This window comes from Martes martes (assembly GCF_963455335.1).
Source record: "Martes martes genome assembly, chromosome: 5".
Taxonomy (NCBI): Eukaryota; Metazoa; Chordata; class Mammalia; order Carnivora; family Mustelidae; genus Martes; species Martes martes.
Window position 1 is genome coordinate 160,999,963 of NC_137892.1, and position 14,522 is coordinate 161,014,484.

The 14,522-nt window shown below is 53.4% G+C and overlaps 1 protein-coding gene across 1 annotated transcript in view; it reads right to left on the bottom strand.

The window, feature by feature from the left end:
- Window positions 1-612: 612 nt before the first annotated feature.
- UBE2QL1 (ubiquitin conjugating enzyme E2 QL1) overlaps window positions 613-14,522 on the bottom strand; it is a gene marked incomplete at its 5' end in the record, with an annotated part of 36,474 nt that continues 22,564 nt past the window's right edge. Inside the window, one exon of the mRNA XM_080804935.1 lies at window positions 613-1,930. Coding sequence (XP_080661061.1) covers window positions 1,799-1,930 — 132 coding nt within the window. The 3' untranslated portion in view covers window positions 613-1,798. The remainder of the gene's footprint in view (window positions 1,931-14,522) is intronic.

The following is a 14,522-nucleotide window of genomic DNA, read 5'->3' on the forward strand; positions in this document are numbered from 1 at the left end:
TTGGGAGGATCAGAGGAAGGAATGGTTTCAGTTCTTGGGCATGGAATTTCGTGACTATTACTACTCAGGGGGATGAGAGCAGGCAGGCCGGCATCCTGCACGCACGGCCGTCTTGTCTGCCCAGAGCTGCGTGTGAGGCAGGGGCATATGAGAAAGGGGTTAAAAAATATAAAGGAAAGCAGCAGGAAAGGGTAGATTTGGCGAACGACTGGTCCTGCTGGGAGCTGACCCCTGTCCTCTGAGGCCAGGTCTCACGGACCTCTGACAGCCCTGGACGAGTGGACAGGTCCCCGAGTCACCGAAGCCGCCTGAAGCATTGTATGGGACCGACAAAGATGTCTTCTCCCTCCCGGTGGGGAAATGGCATTGGCAAAACCCGAATTTGGCCAAATCAACCCTCCACGCGTCCCGTTAGCTTCGGGTGGCCTCCCTGGTTGCTTCCGGGACCACGTTAACGCACTGGGTTTTTGCCGAGAGTGTGGGTTCCTAAGGCTCACTTTTTGTACCTTGCTGGAGAATGTCGTCGTGGTATTTGGAATATTGAGTTTTAAAGACAGATGAAATGCTTTAAAGGGAAGGCTAGCCCCCAGTGATTGGATTCCCGAGGCAGGTGTCAGATATGCATGATTTTATTTAAAATGTGTCCAATAAGGTTTTCCACCTGGGATGAACATTTTAACCTCTTCCCATGTATTGTTATAAATCGTGTTTCCTCACTTCATGGAGTTTCTTAGAAAGTTCTAAGTAACTTAACAGAAGAGAAAAATGAACATGTGGGCGATGGAATAACGGGGAGTTGCTATGACAGCGAGGGTGTTCACGCATCACACAGCCCAGCCCCCGGGGACACAGGTGACAGGAGGGTGAGGGGACAGACCCGGTCATGCAAGCCCTCGGACCATCACTCGGTGTCCTTTGGCAGTTCTGGCATTCCCTGTCACTAGCACGGAGAGTAACATGAGTCCGATGATTCAGGGAACGGGGAAGTGTCTCTCGCTTGTGGCGGTGGGTTGACCCCCCGGGAGGAGACGGAAACACAAATGCAGTGTCGTAGGAGCGTTTCGGAGTACTGAGGGGGCTGTCCCTCTGCGGAGCCCCAGGGAGCCCACGGCGGCCGCAGCAGCCCTGCCTTCCGTCCCCGGGCCCAGCCTCGCCGGTGCATAGCCGCTCACCGCGGTGTCGCACGGGGACCCCATTTTCACCAACGGGGCAGTCACTGTTTTAAATCACGAGAACCTGGCGATATGAAATTTGTGTTTTCAGGAGCCAAAGGTCATAGCACGAATGAGGTCTACATGTCGTCACGTGGGGCCACAGAGAGACACGTCTCCAGGTTAGGTCGACCTGCCAGGGAGAGAAACAGAGACACAGAGCACAGCGAGGTGGGGCGTTCCTGGTACATGGGAACGTGCCGTGTACAGTAAGTGGGTCGAGCAGCGGGCACTGGGGCTCCTGCCTGCTCTTTGGAGCTGCTGTCTGGGAAGAAGCCAAGGGCAGTGTGAGGGGTGGGCAGGGTGGGGGGGCAGGCGTGCTGGGGAATGTCACCATCTCAGCATCGGTTCTAAAGTGACATCGAGATGGCCGCTCATTTACAGTCGAACCTAATCCCGAACAGTGCTGCTCCCTCGTTCTCCCTGTAAACACATCTGTTCATCAATAACTTAAACGTCTCCTTGGCATTCGGGATTCAGTTCCGGCTGGAGTAGAAAAGGGTGAGGATGCTCGGCGTTGAGGAGGAGATGTTGGGAACTCGTGTGTGTGGACAGGTGGCTGGAGCGTCTCCCGCACGTCGGGCTCGTCAGCCGTCGGACACGGGCGGGGTCACCCAGCCGTACTTTTCATGCGTCTTCACCAAACTCTTGAAGGTAGCTTCGGCTTCCTTGCGGCTGAAGGACTTTTTTGATTTGCCGGCCTTTCTACAGATCCGCCCCTGCAGGAGAGGGAGAGAAAAACCGGGTTAGAAGCCCCCTAGATGGCACCGAGCAGAGCAGGGGCGCTGGGCTGGCGTGAGGGAGGGGTGCAGCCCGGCTTCCTCCGACACCTCATTCCTGGGCCTGGGAAGCACCCGCTCCGCACGACACCCCCCACCCCCCCACCCCAGGTCCCTGCGGCTTAGGACAGAGGGCCAGCTGCCCCAGGGGAGCATCTGCCACCCGCAGAGACAGCGGGGTGTCCCTGGGGCACAGTGGGGCTCCCGTGGTCTTCCCTCCCCCACAGGATGCTGAGACAGAAATTCAGTTAGATGTGCACATTCCCATGTTCACACGCACACTTCCAATCTCTTAAAATTCAAGCCCAGGAACAATGGGTGAATTTCTTGTAATTCATGTCACGTGGGAGCCACTTCGTGAGCAGACGGGCGGGGGAGCCATTTTCGGGGAGAAGCGAGGCTGTCCCAGAGTCCCAAGAGGGAGTACAGGTGAGGGTCCGACGCTCCTTATACAATCCCGGGAAGTGGGGGCTAGGCCTGTCCCCCTCACCGGGAGCAGGTGTTTCTTGCCCGAAAGATGGGACATGTGCGTTGGCAGTGGACAAGAGTGTCCAACCCATCTTGGAATGGACACAGAAGGCTCTAGATCATGAGGAGAGGCAACGTGAAAGCACTACTGATGAGACCGTGTCTTCGGCCAGGCTCTCCTTTCCAGAAAGCTGTGGGAATGAGGTTTATCTGGCAACTGAGGGAGAGAGCCCGCCGAAGGCGACCAGCGAGGGTTTTGGGCTCCCACTACCCGGCCTTGCCATCCCACCCGAGGCCTCCAGATCCCCAGGCACGCCTGTCGCCTCTCGGTGCGCTTCCTCGTGCTGACTTCCCCGGCGCCTCCTGCGAGACCTGCGTGTCTTCCCGAGCGCCTCAAGCGCGCCTCTTGCAGCTGGGACGGACGGGCTACCCCAGAAAGACCCCAGAAAGACCCCAGAAAGACCTGGCTGGGTATTCTCCAGCAGCGCGCACGCGCGCACGATCTCCAGCCGTCTCCTGCTTCTAGACCTGCACGGACAAGTCTCCCCGCGGCCCCCCTGCACTCCCAGCACGTGGTGTTTCGGTGACGGCACCCCTGTGGGCCCGAACCGGAGCCAGGCCTCACCACCAGCAGCCGGGCCGGTGCTCCTTGGGACAGGCTTCCAGGGCGGCGGCCACCTGCTGTGTGATGACAGGCGGGCAAGGTCCCTCCCGTCGCAGCCGTCTCCGGAACCCCACGGCCAGTGCTGGTGGGAAAACAGCCATGCCGGCCTTGCCCCTCACGGGCAAAACAGCACTGAAACTAGGGATGGAGGACGGTGTTATGTTCTTAAATTCAGGACATGTGGTTCAACATCTGTCTTTTCGACACTGGAAACGGAGACCCACGCCCAGGGAAGGAGCTGAGGGTCCAGAGGTACAGCTGCGTCCTGCCCCCTCTGGACATCTTTCCGGCTGAACTTGTCCATCTGCCCATGGAGGCCCATTAATGCCACCTCGTTGCCACCTCGTCTAATCTGCTGCTCGGTTCACATCAAAGGAGCCGCTAAAGGGACAAAGGAAGACGTAAGAGAAGAGGCAGGAGATGGACATTTATTGCCTTCCAGAAGCTTCCCCATGCCTCTCCCAGATCTGGCTCCCAGTTTTACTTTTAGAGCTTCCTGCTTTGCTTATGTGGTGTAGTAGCACTTGATAAAAAGGGGCCATGAAAAGCTCATACATTTACAATTATCATCCTGATGGGTTGAGATCGAAGTCTGGAGCCATTTCGTTAAATACAAGCACATGCGTCTTTTCAAGGACGCCAGCAGCGATCTCTGCACCAAGCGGAAGCAAATATAAGGCTATATTCTTTTGTATAAAATGCAAATTCGAGCCACCTCTATCATCTTTGTCTAGAACACCGGAAGTTCGTGGTATGGCTTGATAATTCTGAACTGAAAACAGCCAGACAAATACAAGCTTATGATAATCTTGGAATAGTCCGTCGTTTTTGGCATGAACACACACTTTGCCTGTTTTTTATGAAAGTCCCAACTGTTACAAAACACAACAGAAAACCCCGAATGAAAAGAGCACTCTTTGTTGCCCTTTCTTCTCAGGAAATATTACGAACTTCATAAAGCCCCAGCACTCGGTCCATTCAGCGACCAGGAGACAGAGCCCGCTGTAAGCCCGCTGGAGATCTCTGGGCCTTCGCGCCCTCAGCTGCCCACAAAGACCTTTCCCCTCCTCTGTAGTCTCTGGCATTTCAGTTTCTAGTTAACAGATCTCTTCTCATACAGTGCCTGTCCTCTTCTGACTGGCTGCTTAAGTTATCACCCAGGGAAACCCTGAGCTTGGCGAGCAGCACTCACATGGGTCAGTCCCTCCAGGGTGGCCGAGCTGCCTCTGCGGAGGTGCTCGGAGATGCCCAGTGCACCAAGAAGGGGACGCTCCATCTGCCCGGGGCCCCTGACATTCAAGGCCATTCCGACGTTGAGCTGGTTCCCGTTCTGCCCTCCACGGCCGTCTCCTGTAACATGGACTGTGGGGTAACCTTTGGCCCAAGGGCTCTGACCCTCTGTATTTTCCTCTATAAAGCGGGGACCGTGTTCGCTGCCCAGCATCATTACGAATGCCATAAGACACTGAAGTTAGAAGCACTTTGAAAACTGTAAATTGTTACAATTAATTGAGAACTGTTTTTCTCATTGTCATGACATTCATATTTCTTCCTTGTCTGTTTCCATTTAACTAATAACCAAAAAGTCGCTTCTGTAGGGTTTCCTGGAATAACTCTTGTTTCTCCTAAAATACCTCTACTTGCATTTAATGAGAAACGACCTGGATGTAACACTTCGCTCAACCCACCATGGGAGCTTTGTGGGGTCACCAAGACTTTAGATGAGTACACACCCTCCCTCTCCTGAGCCCCCGACAGTAAACATGTGGTCATGAACAACCGGATGATTTTTCCCTAACGACCTGAAAAAATCTCACCATAACACTGACACAGAACAGGGCTAATGAGAATACGGTTCTCTAGGGCTGTGTTTGTTAAACAAAACCATTAGCTGGTACTTCGGCTTGTCTTCTTCTTCTCCCCACCCCCCCATAGCTTTTTGGGGCCAATCACCATAATCCAACATGAAAAATTCATACAGCCACACACTTCTACACTTTGCTACACAGCTAGAAGCAACTCCAAACTCAGGTCCTCAGTTCAACCCCCTGGTCTTATGTGGTTTCTATGAACCCAGTGTGCACACTGAGTTTCATTCATTCATTCAGTCAGTCAGTAGGGTGCAAGGTTTGAAAGACAAAGTGATAGTGGCCCCTGCCTGTGGGGGCTTTGAGCCCATCACGGCACGGGTCGCTGAGACAGAAGGCGGACATCAGGGCTTCCCAGCCTCAGTCCGGTCGGCATCATGAGCCAGGTCCTTCTCTGCTGGGGATGGTCCTGTGAACCGTAGGACGTTAAGCCGCATTGCTGGCCTTCACCCACTAGAGGCACTGGTCCTCCCGGAGTTATGACAACTGCATTGTCTCCAGACACTGCCAAATGTCCCCCCAGAGGTAAAATCAGCCCTTTTGAGAATGGCTGGCAGCAGGGCTTTCTACGGTGGAAACGATTCTGGTCCTCACCCAGCTCAGAGGGGAGGATGGGTTCCACCGTGGGGTTGGGGGGTTGGGGCGGCAGCCCTGGTTGTCTGCGCATCGAGAAAGACGTCTGTGTTTCATGATACTTGAGCTGAGGCTTCACATATGGGTGGCAGGTGCTTACCGGGCCATGGTGACAACAGAAGGGGTCCCGGAGCAGAAGCTGAAACAGTTGGCTATATTCAGAGAACAATGGAACAGACACTTGGCGAATTTGGGGCATGGAGCCTCTGTGTGTGTGTGTGTGTGTGTGTGTGTGTGTGTGTGTGTGTGTGTGTGTTGGGATGAGAATGCAGAATTCAGCAGACCTTGCTTCAAATCCCTGCTCCAACACTTCCTGGCTGTGTGACCTTGGGTGAGTAACTTAACCTCTCTGAATCTCAATGTCCTCATCTGTAAAATAAACCTAACAATAGTGTGATATGACCCTGGAGTTTTATAGTGACTTAACATGTTAATACACGGAAGATGCTTGGCACAGTGCCAGGCATGGGGTGGACACAATAAATGGAACTTTCTGTTTTTGGAACTATCACAGACCATCTTGCCCTTTGGCAAAGCTGGCTTCATTCTGGCCTCTTGAAAACACACACACGCAGTTTCTGTCTTTTGTGTGGCCAGTATAACTTGGTTTATCCTGTCACAGAGTATCTTCAGGCAAGTCCAGTATTTGGCATTTATGGGGCTCATTCCCCAGCTTTTTCAATAATGTCTATTTTAACAGGTGGAGATAAATACATTCATTCTATGTTTCTCCCTTGATTAGATTTTTCTTTTACTTTCAGATTTTTTTTTCTTTTACTACTTTATATTTCCTTGCAAACTTACTTTCGTGGCATTTCTATATTTCACTTGCCCGTGAATTATAGGCTTCTATTCTCTCCAGACTCCTCATGAGAAGTTTGGGGGTTCTTCCTCTCATTTCCAGGGCTGAATTACAGAGCAGCTACTCGTTTTCAAAGACTTTGAACATGTAATTGTTAGTCTTAGAGCTCTCATAGTCCCTAACCCCTCCAACATGGGTTTCTAACGTGTGCTGCATTGGGTCAGCCTCGCTCCCTACCATGGCTGTCTGCGGGAGAAACTAGGAGCAAAGGAGGTGCCGGATGTGGGGAAGGTGAGAAGGTGCCCTCTGGGGATCTGTGAAAGGAGCTCTGCCTGGAAAGGCAGCCATGATTTTGCCTCTCTTTAAGGCCCGATGTGCAAAGCCGATCAATTACACAATTCTAGAGCACAGATAAGACCCTGTAACAGATGAGGCCGCTTCAAAGAAATGTTTCCAAATCCAGATAGTTACATGGAGCTGCGGGCCAGCAGGGAAGGACTTGAGCTGGATCCTGTCCACTGAGGCATCGAACAGAAGCTGAGGGCAGAACGCGCTGATATGATCCTGCAGCACTTACCACGGGTCTGAGAACGTGTGTGCACATGCATGTGCATGTTGGCATGCATGCCTGTGCACGTGTGTGAGCACATGTGGGTATCTGAGTGTGCGTGTGCACATCTGCATGCTGGCATGCATCCATGCCTTGCACGGGTGTGTGCACACGTGGGTATCTGAGTGTGTGCATACACGTGTGTGTTAGCATGCATGAGTGCCTTTGCACACGTGCGCACACACATGGGTATCTGAGAGTGTGCGTGCATGTGTGTGTTAACATGCATGCACACCTGTGAGCACACGTGGGTATCTGAGTGTGTGTGTGCACATGTGTGTGCACGCCCAAGGACATACCTGGTCCACACCAAGGACAGACTTTTGCATGAGCACTGTGTGTTTGTATGTGCACGAGTGTGCACACAGATGCTCATGGGTGTGTAGTGACTCCTGTGTGCATGTGTGTGTGTGCGTGTGGCTGTGCTGGTGATATTTGAACAGCAAGCAGGGCTATGAGTGTCCCTGTGGTGAAATGGATGACGACGGAAGCCAACAGTAACCCTCAGGGAAGCCCCCAACGCCGGCTGAGTCAGGGAAGCCCTGGGCCTCGTGAGCCCATGTGTGGGACGGTCCGTTTACAGTGGGAGACCCCCACCACTGCCTGCCAGGGAGTCTGCCCAGCACTAGCCAAGGCAGGGAGGGGGAGTGCCGAGGGGCTGGGAGGGCAGAAGGGGGAGGGGCAGAAGGATGCGAGCCTTCCGACATCTGGGGATGGACGGTTCTTGGCTGTGGGGGCTGAACCATGTGCTGCTGGTTGCTCAGCAGCGTCCCTGGCCCCAGCCCACCAGATGCCAGAGCAGCTCCACGCCAGCCGTGACAACCACGACGTGTCCACGACGGCCAAGTGTCCTCTGGTGTCTCCTGCTCTGGGCTCAGCAGGGAGTGTGCTGGGCGAGTGCACGTGGGTGCACTTTCTGTGGTCTGGGGGCTAGACAGGCGGGGAAGACGGCCTGGAGGAGGTGCTCGGGGGTGGACTCGAAGGACAAGTTGGGGAGTGTGTGTCCTGGTGTTCCTGGGAGGACAGAGAGAGAGGGGGCAGGGACAGGACGTACATTCGTTCCTGGGGCTCCTGGAACAGCAGGCCAGGCCAGGGGGCTTAAGTCGACAGAAATTTATTTTCTCAGAGCTCTGGAAGCCAGAAGCACAGGATCACGTTTCCTATTTCTGGGGCTTTTGGAGGAGAATTGTGCCTCCCTCGTGAGGCACCCCGGCCTCGCAGGTGCATTACCCCAATCTCCGCCTTCATGCTCGTGTGACTTTCCGCCTGTGGGTCTGTTTCCAAACTTCCCTCCTCTTACCAGGACACTGACCACCGCATTAGGGCCCGGCCTAACCCAGCATGACCTCATCTGAACTTAACGTCCGCTGAGATCCTTCGTCCAGAGGAGGACACATCCGTAGGTGGCGGGTGGGGTGCTCGGTCCTTCCGCACATGTGTGGGGGACACAACGCTTCTCACTGCAGAGGCAGTCGTGATAGCTCCTCAGCCACCACCCTGCAGCGTCTGGCCCTCTCCCGTGGGGGGCAAATCACAGGGTCGGGTTTTCCTTAGGGATGCGCCACTTGGGAAATGGATGGCTGGTCAGGTGTGAGATGTTGGCCACTTAGAGAAGAATCTGTTCTGTGGCTAGGGAGGCCTGGGGCACTCTGGGTTTCTGATCCGGGAGGAAACAGGTTTCCAGAATCAGATCCTGCATCTCTTTCAGGTGGCTGGGTGTGGGATGTGTGTTAGAAATGCAGCACCAAGGGCAGGAGGAGGCTGCTGGACGTAGGGCTCTCTCATCACAAGGTCTAAATGACAGACATGGGAGGGTCCCCAGGGGGAGAGAGGAAGGAGAGGACACGGCCATTGGCTCTTGAGTGACTTTCTTTCCCTGTGCCTGTCTCCACCCCGAGTCCCGCACACAGTGACACCTGCCTCGGCAGTGAGCCTTTGGAGGAGAACCAGGAACCCGCCTGTGTGCAGTGGTGAGATGCCTGGGGACATGTGGGGCACAGTGATGGGGGAGCTGGTGCCACACACTCGCCACACACGCCCAGGAGAGGGAGAGGGGAGCAGGTGGGGGGGCCAGGCGAGAGGAGAGGCAAGGAGCCGAGGGTAGAGCGGGCGGGGGCAAGCAAGGGGGCGACGGGAATGCCACGGCTGGCAGTTGGCACACAGGTGCCCAGTGAGTGCCGGAAAACCACCCACGGTGTGTGTGTGACGCTTCCTTGATTTGAATGAAATTGAAACTTTAAAAACTCTCCTTGGCCTTAAACTTTAGCAATCTCTGCACATCGATACCAAACAAGTCTGGTTCTCAAGCACAGCCTGGCTATAAACAAGTCCCAAGAAAGTAACCTATGTTTCCCAAAGCTTTAGTAAATACCTACACCCAACAGACCTCACGCAGGTTGTTGGAGGATCAGGTGAGACCAGGTGAGGGGGACAAACAGGGCTTAAACCAGGAGCCTGGCGGGCGGAGGCAGGGGTGAATGAATGAATGAGCCCTTTTGGCCAGAGTCAAGCTCCCTGTCCCAGGAGGACAACTGACCAGGTTTCCCATGGCATTGACTCTCACCAGAGCAAAGTTCCAGAATATCGCCCAGGATACAAAGCCCCTCCACTCAAGAAGGACTGTTTACACTAGAGCATTCTAGAATTTTCCATTGAGAAATCTTAGGTAACCTATTTTCTTCTAGAGTCTCTAATATTTCCCAGTGACTAGGTAATAAATGTACTCAATCTTCTCTTAAATTTGTGAGCATCCTGGGATGTCAAAGCCAGTGCCACGTTCATATAAACTCCGATAACATTCCGCAGGGATTCAACTGGAGCTAACTTATTTATTATGACCGTGAATCATCCTCAAGCCACCGGCAGCACCAAGGCAGGGTTCGTGGGTATTTCTGATGCGCGCAAATTATGAGCATCTCTTTCCTCTACACTTTAAAGAAAGTTCTAGTAATTACTGAATCTTTTTTTGAGACAGATGGTCTTTGCCCTGGAAGAAGTAAGCACAGAAAAAGAAACTTTTCACTAAAAATTTAAATTGTTTCAGATAATTGTTTCAAAAAAAATTTTTTTTTTGAGATTCCACTAATACTTATACTTCTGCATAAGCAGCTGGGCCCCTGTGGGTTTCATTAGCAGCACCAGAACGCAGTATGTGACAGCTAGACGCCCTTATTAAAGGCAGTTGTGGCGGCTGTGCACCAGACATCATTCTCAGGACGGGGTTTGAACACACCTGTTAACCCTGCCCTGGAAGCCCGCCAGGGAGACTTCGCTATAATCCCCTCTGACTTCCAGCTGAATAAGCAGACACAGAGGGGTCAAGCAACGTGCTCAGAGTCACACAGGATTTCAGTGCAGTGCTAGAGCCCAAGGCCGGGCTGGCTCTCGGAAACAAGGAGAACGGTTGTGGACACAACAGGAGGAAAACAAGATACTGGCCATTGACTCCATAAAATTCGCCCAGCCTGCCCTTCTCCCACTGGACACGGGGTGCTCTGAGGTCACGGAACCCCCATGTCCCTCCGCACCTGCTTTGTAACATGGAGCTCCGAGCTGGCCGTCCCATAGTAACCACCGTTTGTTTAAACCCAGAGTGGGTCAGTGCCCTAGACCTGCCCATTCTTCCTGCCACAGTGTGGACTTCGGTCCCCTCCTCGACCCTGGATTCTACGTGTCCCGAGCAGGTGGGCCTTCCTGGTGAGAGCCGTGTTCACACCCGGTCCCGGTCCCTCACGACGGCTGGCCGCCTGTAGTTTCCATTTTTGCTAGACAGAGAAAGCAAAGGGGGCTCGTTGACGGGCCAAGCCAAGGACGGCTGTGTTCCGTTTTCGAGACCAAAGGATCGGTTCGGCACAAAACAGCCGCTCCTTCAGTGTCTTCGACTACACTTGATCTTAGCCAAAAGGCCGAGAAGCGATCAGTGTCTTCGACTTACGAGCCGAATCCCGCTGCCTATGTGTGGGCTTCTAGCGAGGTCCCAGGAGGACACTTCTGTCCCTGCTGTCATGGCGGACTCCCTGGACACCGCCTGGGATGCAGGCACATCTCCATTCACGTAAATCTCTCTCCCGGGGACTGGGCTCCGCTGGGATGAGCAGGTGCGCGTCAACTGTCTCAGCCTCCACGACCGAGTCCTCACAGCAAGCCGATGGTGGAGTCTGTCTGCGGCAGATTTTCCCCGGGGCGGTGCTGGCCTCCAAGCACTGGAGAACTTCGAACGTGCACACGCCGCAGAGTCAGGGAGTGGAGCCCTGAGTACACAGTTCTGATCTTTCCTGCGCTGGTCGCTAATGAGGCACTGATGAGGGGCAGGGTGCTGGGTGGAGGCGGCCCGCTCCCCCACTCCCCGGCCATTAGCAGAGCGCATGCTGCTGGGAGAAGAGAAGGGGAGGGACACCAGCTCCCCTGCGGTCCCCGGACGGAGGACCGCGACCGTTCCGAGTCCTGTCAGTCACTGCTGGGTGAGGAACTTTCCCCCAGGCCCAGCAGGCCGAATGCACTGACTTAAACACGGAAGAGCATCGTCATGCGTCACACATTCTGGCGGGGCCGGAGGTAAAATCCAGCACCCATGACAGAGGCACGTTCCGGAAAGCTGCATTTCTGCACCGTGGACATGAAGCCACCAGAATTCAGCATTTTGCCCCCAAGGCTGGACTCTACTCCTCCTTGCACTGTAGTCCCTCCCCCACCCTCCTTTGGAGCCCCGCCGGCTCCCATCCCTCCATGATCCCTGACCCCTGCCCTTCCTAGCACCCCTGGACCCACCGAACACTGGTCTCTCGTTAAAGCAAGAGCTCTGAGCACTTAGCGTTCACTGGCAGCTATGTGCAAGGCGAGACGAGTAGAGGAGTCAAACCATTTCAGGGAACACATCATCCCACCTTCCCACACCTGCCGGCGTTATGCAGGTGACCGTCCCAACACGCGCATTTTCCATTTGCAAGAAAACACGGGGCAGAGATAGGGCACAAAAGAGCTAACTGTTGAGAAAGCCAAGAGTAGGGATCTTTCTGGAAGACGCAGTGTTCCGTTATAAAACAGTCTTAAGACTGTAATCAAGAACGGAAGTTGGTTCTAAATTCAAATTTCTGGGCTCTGGCGGAACAGCTTAGAAAACCGAGGGACTGGTTTTGGCTGCCCTAATAAAAATTAAAAAGTGATCTTCTATAAGCAACTGGGATGGCTATTATTACTTTTAGGTCATTACTTTGGGGATGTTCTGATTTCTACTTTTATTGGTCTCATGGTGTTGCCACAGGACCTTTTCTTTCTGATTAAGTAGAAATTATAATAAGTGAAGAATTCAACCACTGATTTTTATATATATCACTGGGGATCTTCAAACAGTGCACACGTTATAACACAGTATAGGTAAAGCTCGTGCCCGTCACTGTCCTGAGAGCTTGCCGTGTATGGACTCGCTCCGTCCTCACCAGGGAGGAACTGCTACGACTTCCCTCATGATGGGGAAACGGAGGCCGAGTTCAGTTGCCAAGGTCACAGAGCAGGTAGGCAGTGGAACTGGACCTTGAAGTCACGACATCGGGCCCCAGGGTCCATGCTCCCAGCCACTCTGCTATGCTTGAGACAGTAACGGCAGGTGATAGGAATATAAATATGGGATGCCCCCTGCGGTGGCCCACACCCTACATGTGCCTAGATCATGAGCAGATTTGCATGATATCGGTGCAGTTTTTAACTGAGCATTTCCTGATTGTGTTTAAACACGAAATCTATCCAATTGTGCCAGTCCCTTGTGGAAAAACAAAGGTCACTTTATTTACTTATATTGGCTCGTGGGTGCGCACACATGCTTCCTGAGGGCCAAATGATGAACCTTGAAGAATTATCGACGTTGACCTCCAGGCTAGAATCCCAAAGCGAGGGCAGCACACTCTTCCCGGCAGGTGTCCTGTGTGGGCTTCTACCCACGGTAGCTCTCTACGCTTCACCCACGAGGTACGCGTCTCATGGTTGTGCAAACGATCGGGTGGAGAAGAGGCAATTGACTTCTCGGTGGCGTAGAAATGGTAAATGACAGTGTCCCTCCGTACCCCCAGCCTGGGTCTGGAAGAGGCTGGAACCCCACGATGCAAAATTCTGGGAGATGGAACATTCTACAAACTGCAATCAGACCGTCACCCAGACATACCAGCACCCCTTTGGCTCTAAGAATTGTCAATACCTCTGTGTAAGCCCGGATATCCCAGCCCCTCCGGGCCTCCCAGCCTCACACGGACTGCCCCGTTCCCACCACGCCGCTCCCGGCCTGCCCTCGTCGTTCCGAAGAGCCTAAGAACCAGTGCTCCACGCTGGACAGGCGCCCCCCACAGACGGTGGCGGTGGGCGGTGCCCGTTAGGGCCCCGTGTCCACTGGCGCTAGCAGGCTAGAAACTTCTGCCCGCACTCAACGTCCAGCCCAGCTTTCCAGTGAGTGTCATTAATAAGTGAACATGTTCAGCAAGCTGGAATTTCAAAGTCAATCTCTCTTGTTTACTGAAAACATCTCCCTCAAAAAAAAAAAAAAAAAGAAAACATCTCCCTCCATGCGGTCATGTTTGCCGTCAAAACGTCTGTGGGGGCCGGTCACGGGGCATGCTAACGAGATGCCAGGGGAGTTGGGAGCAAACTACCTAAACACCTGCTCCCCGAGACACAGCAGCTGGCCCCAGGCAGATTCTGCAGTGACGTCTTAAATGGCGGAAGGACAGTTTCTCAAACGAATCTTCCTGGCTTTGTTATCTCATACTCATGTTGGCTGGTGTTAAGATCCAAATACACAAAAATCAAACTTCTTCTGCCTTCATACTTGAACTGGTAAAAACAATGGTTTTGCTCTGGTTTTGTCTGTCTGCTTGTCACGACATTGACAGTTTTTCTGTGGCACCGGGATGGAGCATTTTGCTGACCTCATTATTGGTCCATGGTACAACTGCCTACACCGAAAATCCTAAAGGCTTCGCTATTTTTTTTAAACCACTTACTGAGGTATGACTGACATACAGAAAGCTGCACGGATTTAATGGGCACAACTTGCTGAGTCTGAGACATGGCCGTTTTTGATGAACTGGACGTGCCGGGCAGGTTAATGCTTTACAAAGCGCCATGTGCTTCCCAGCTTCCGCCAGTGGGAGCCCAGCTTGTGGCCAGTGCTGGCCAGCGGGCTGAGGCGGAAGTGATGCACGTCCTTCGGGTGGGGGCCGTGAGGAGTGGAGGTGCTGGCCCGTTCTCATGCCCTGTCCCTGTGAGCTCCGGAGCCACGTGCTCCAGGTGGAGAAGCCACAAGATGGAAAGGGGCACCAAGCCACGTCAGACCATGTGCAGGAAGTATGTGTTCATTGGGTCCTGCTGGATTTCAGGGGGTGCTCTGTGGCAGGAAGTAAATCACCACTACATGCAAAACGCGTCATTGAAAAAACTTACACGGGACTTTCGTGATTCACAAAAGGCAAAGAAGAGCAAAGAAGAGACCTTGTGTACTTGAT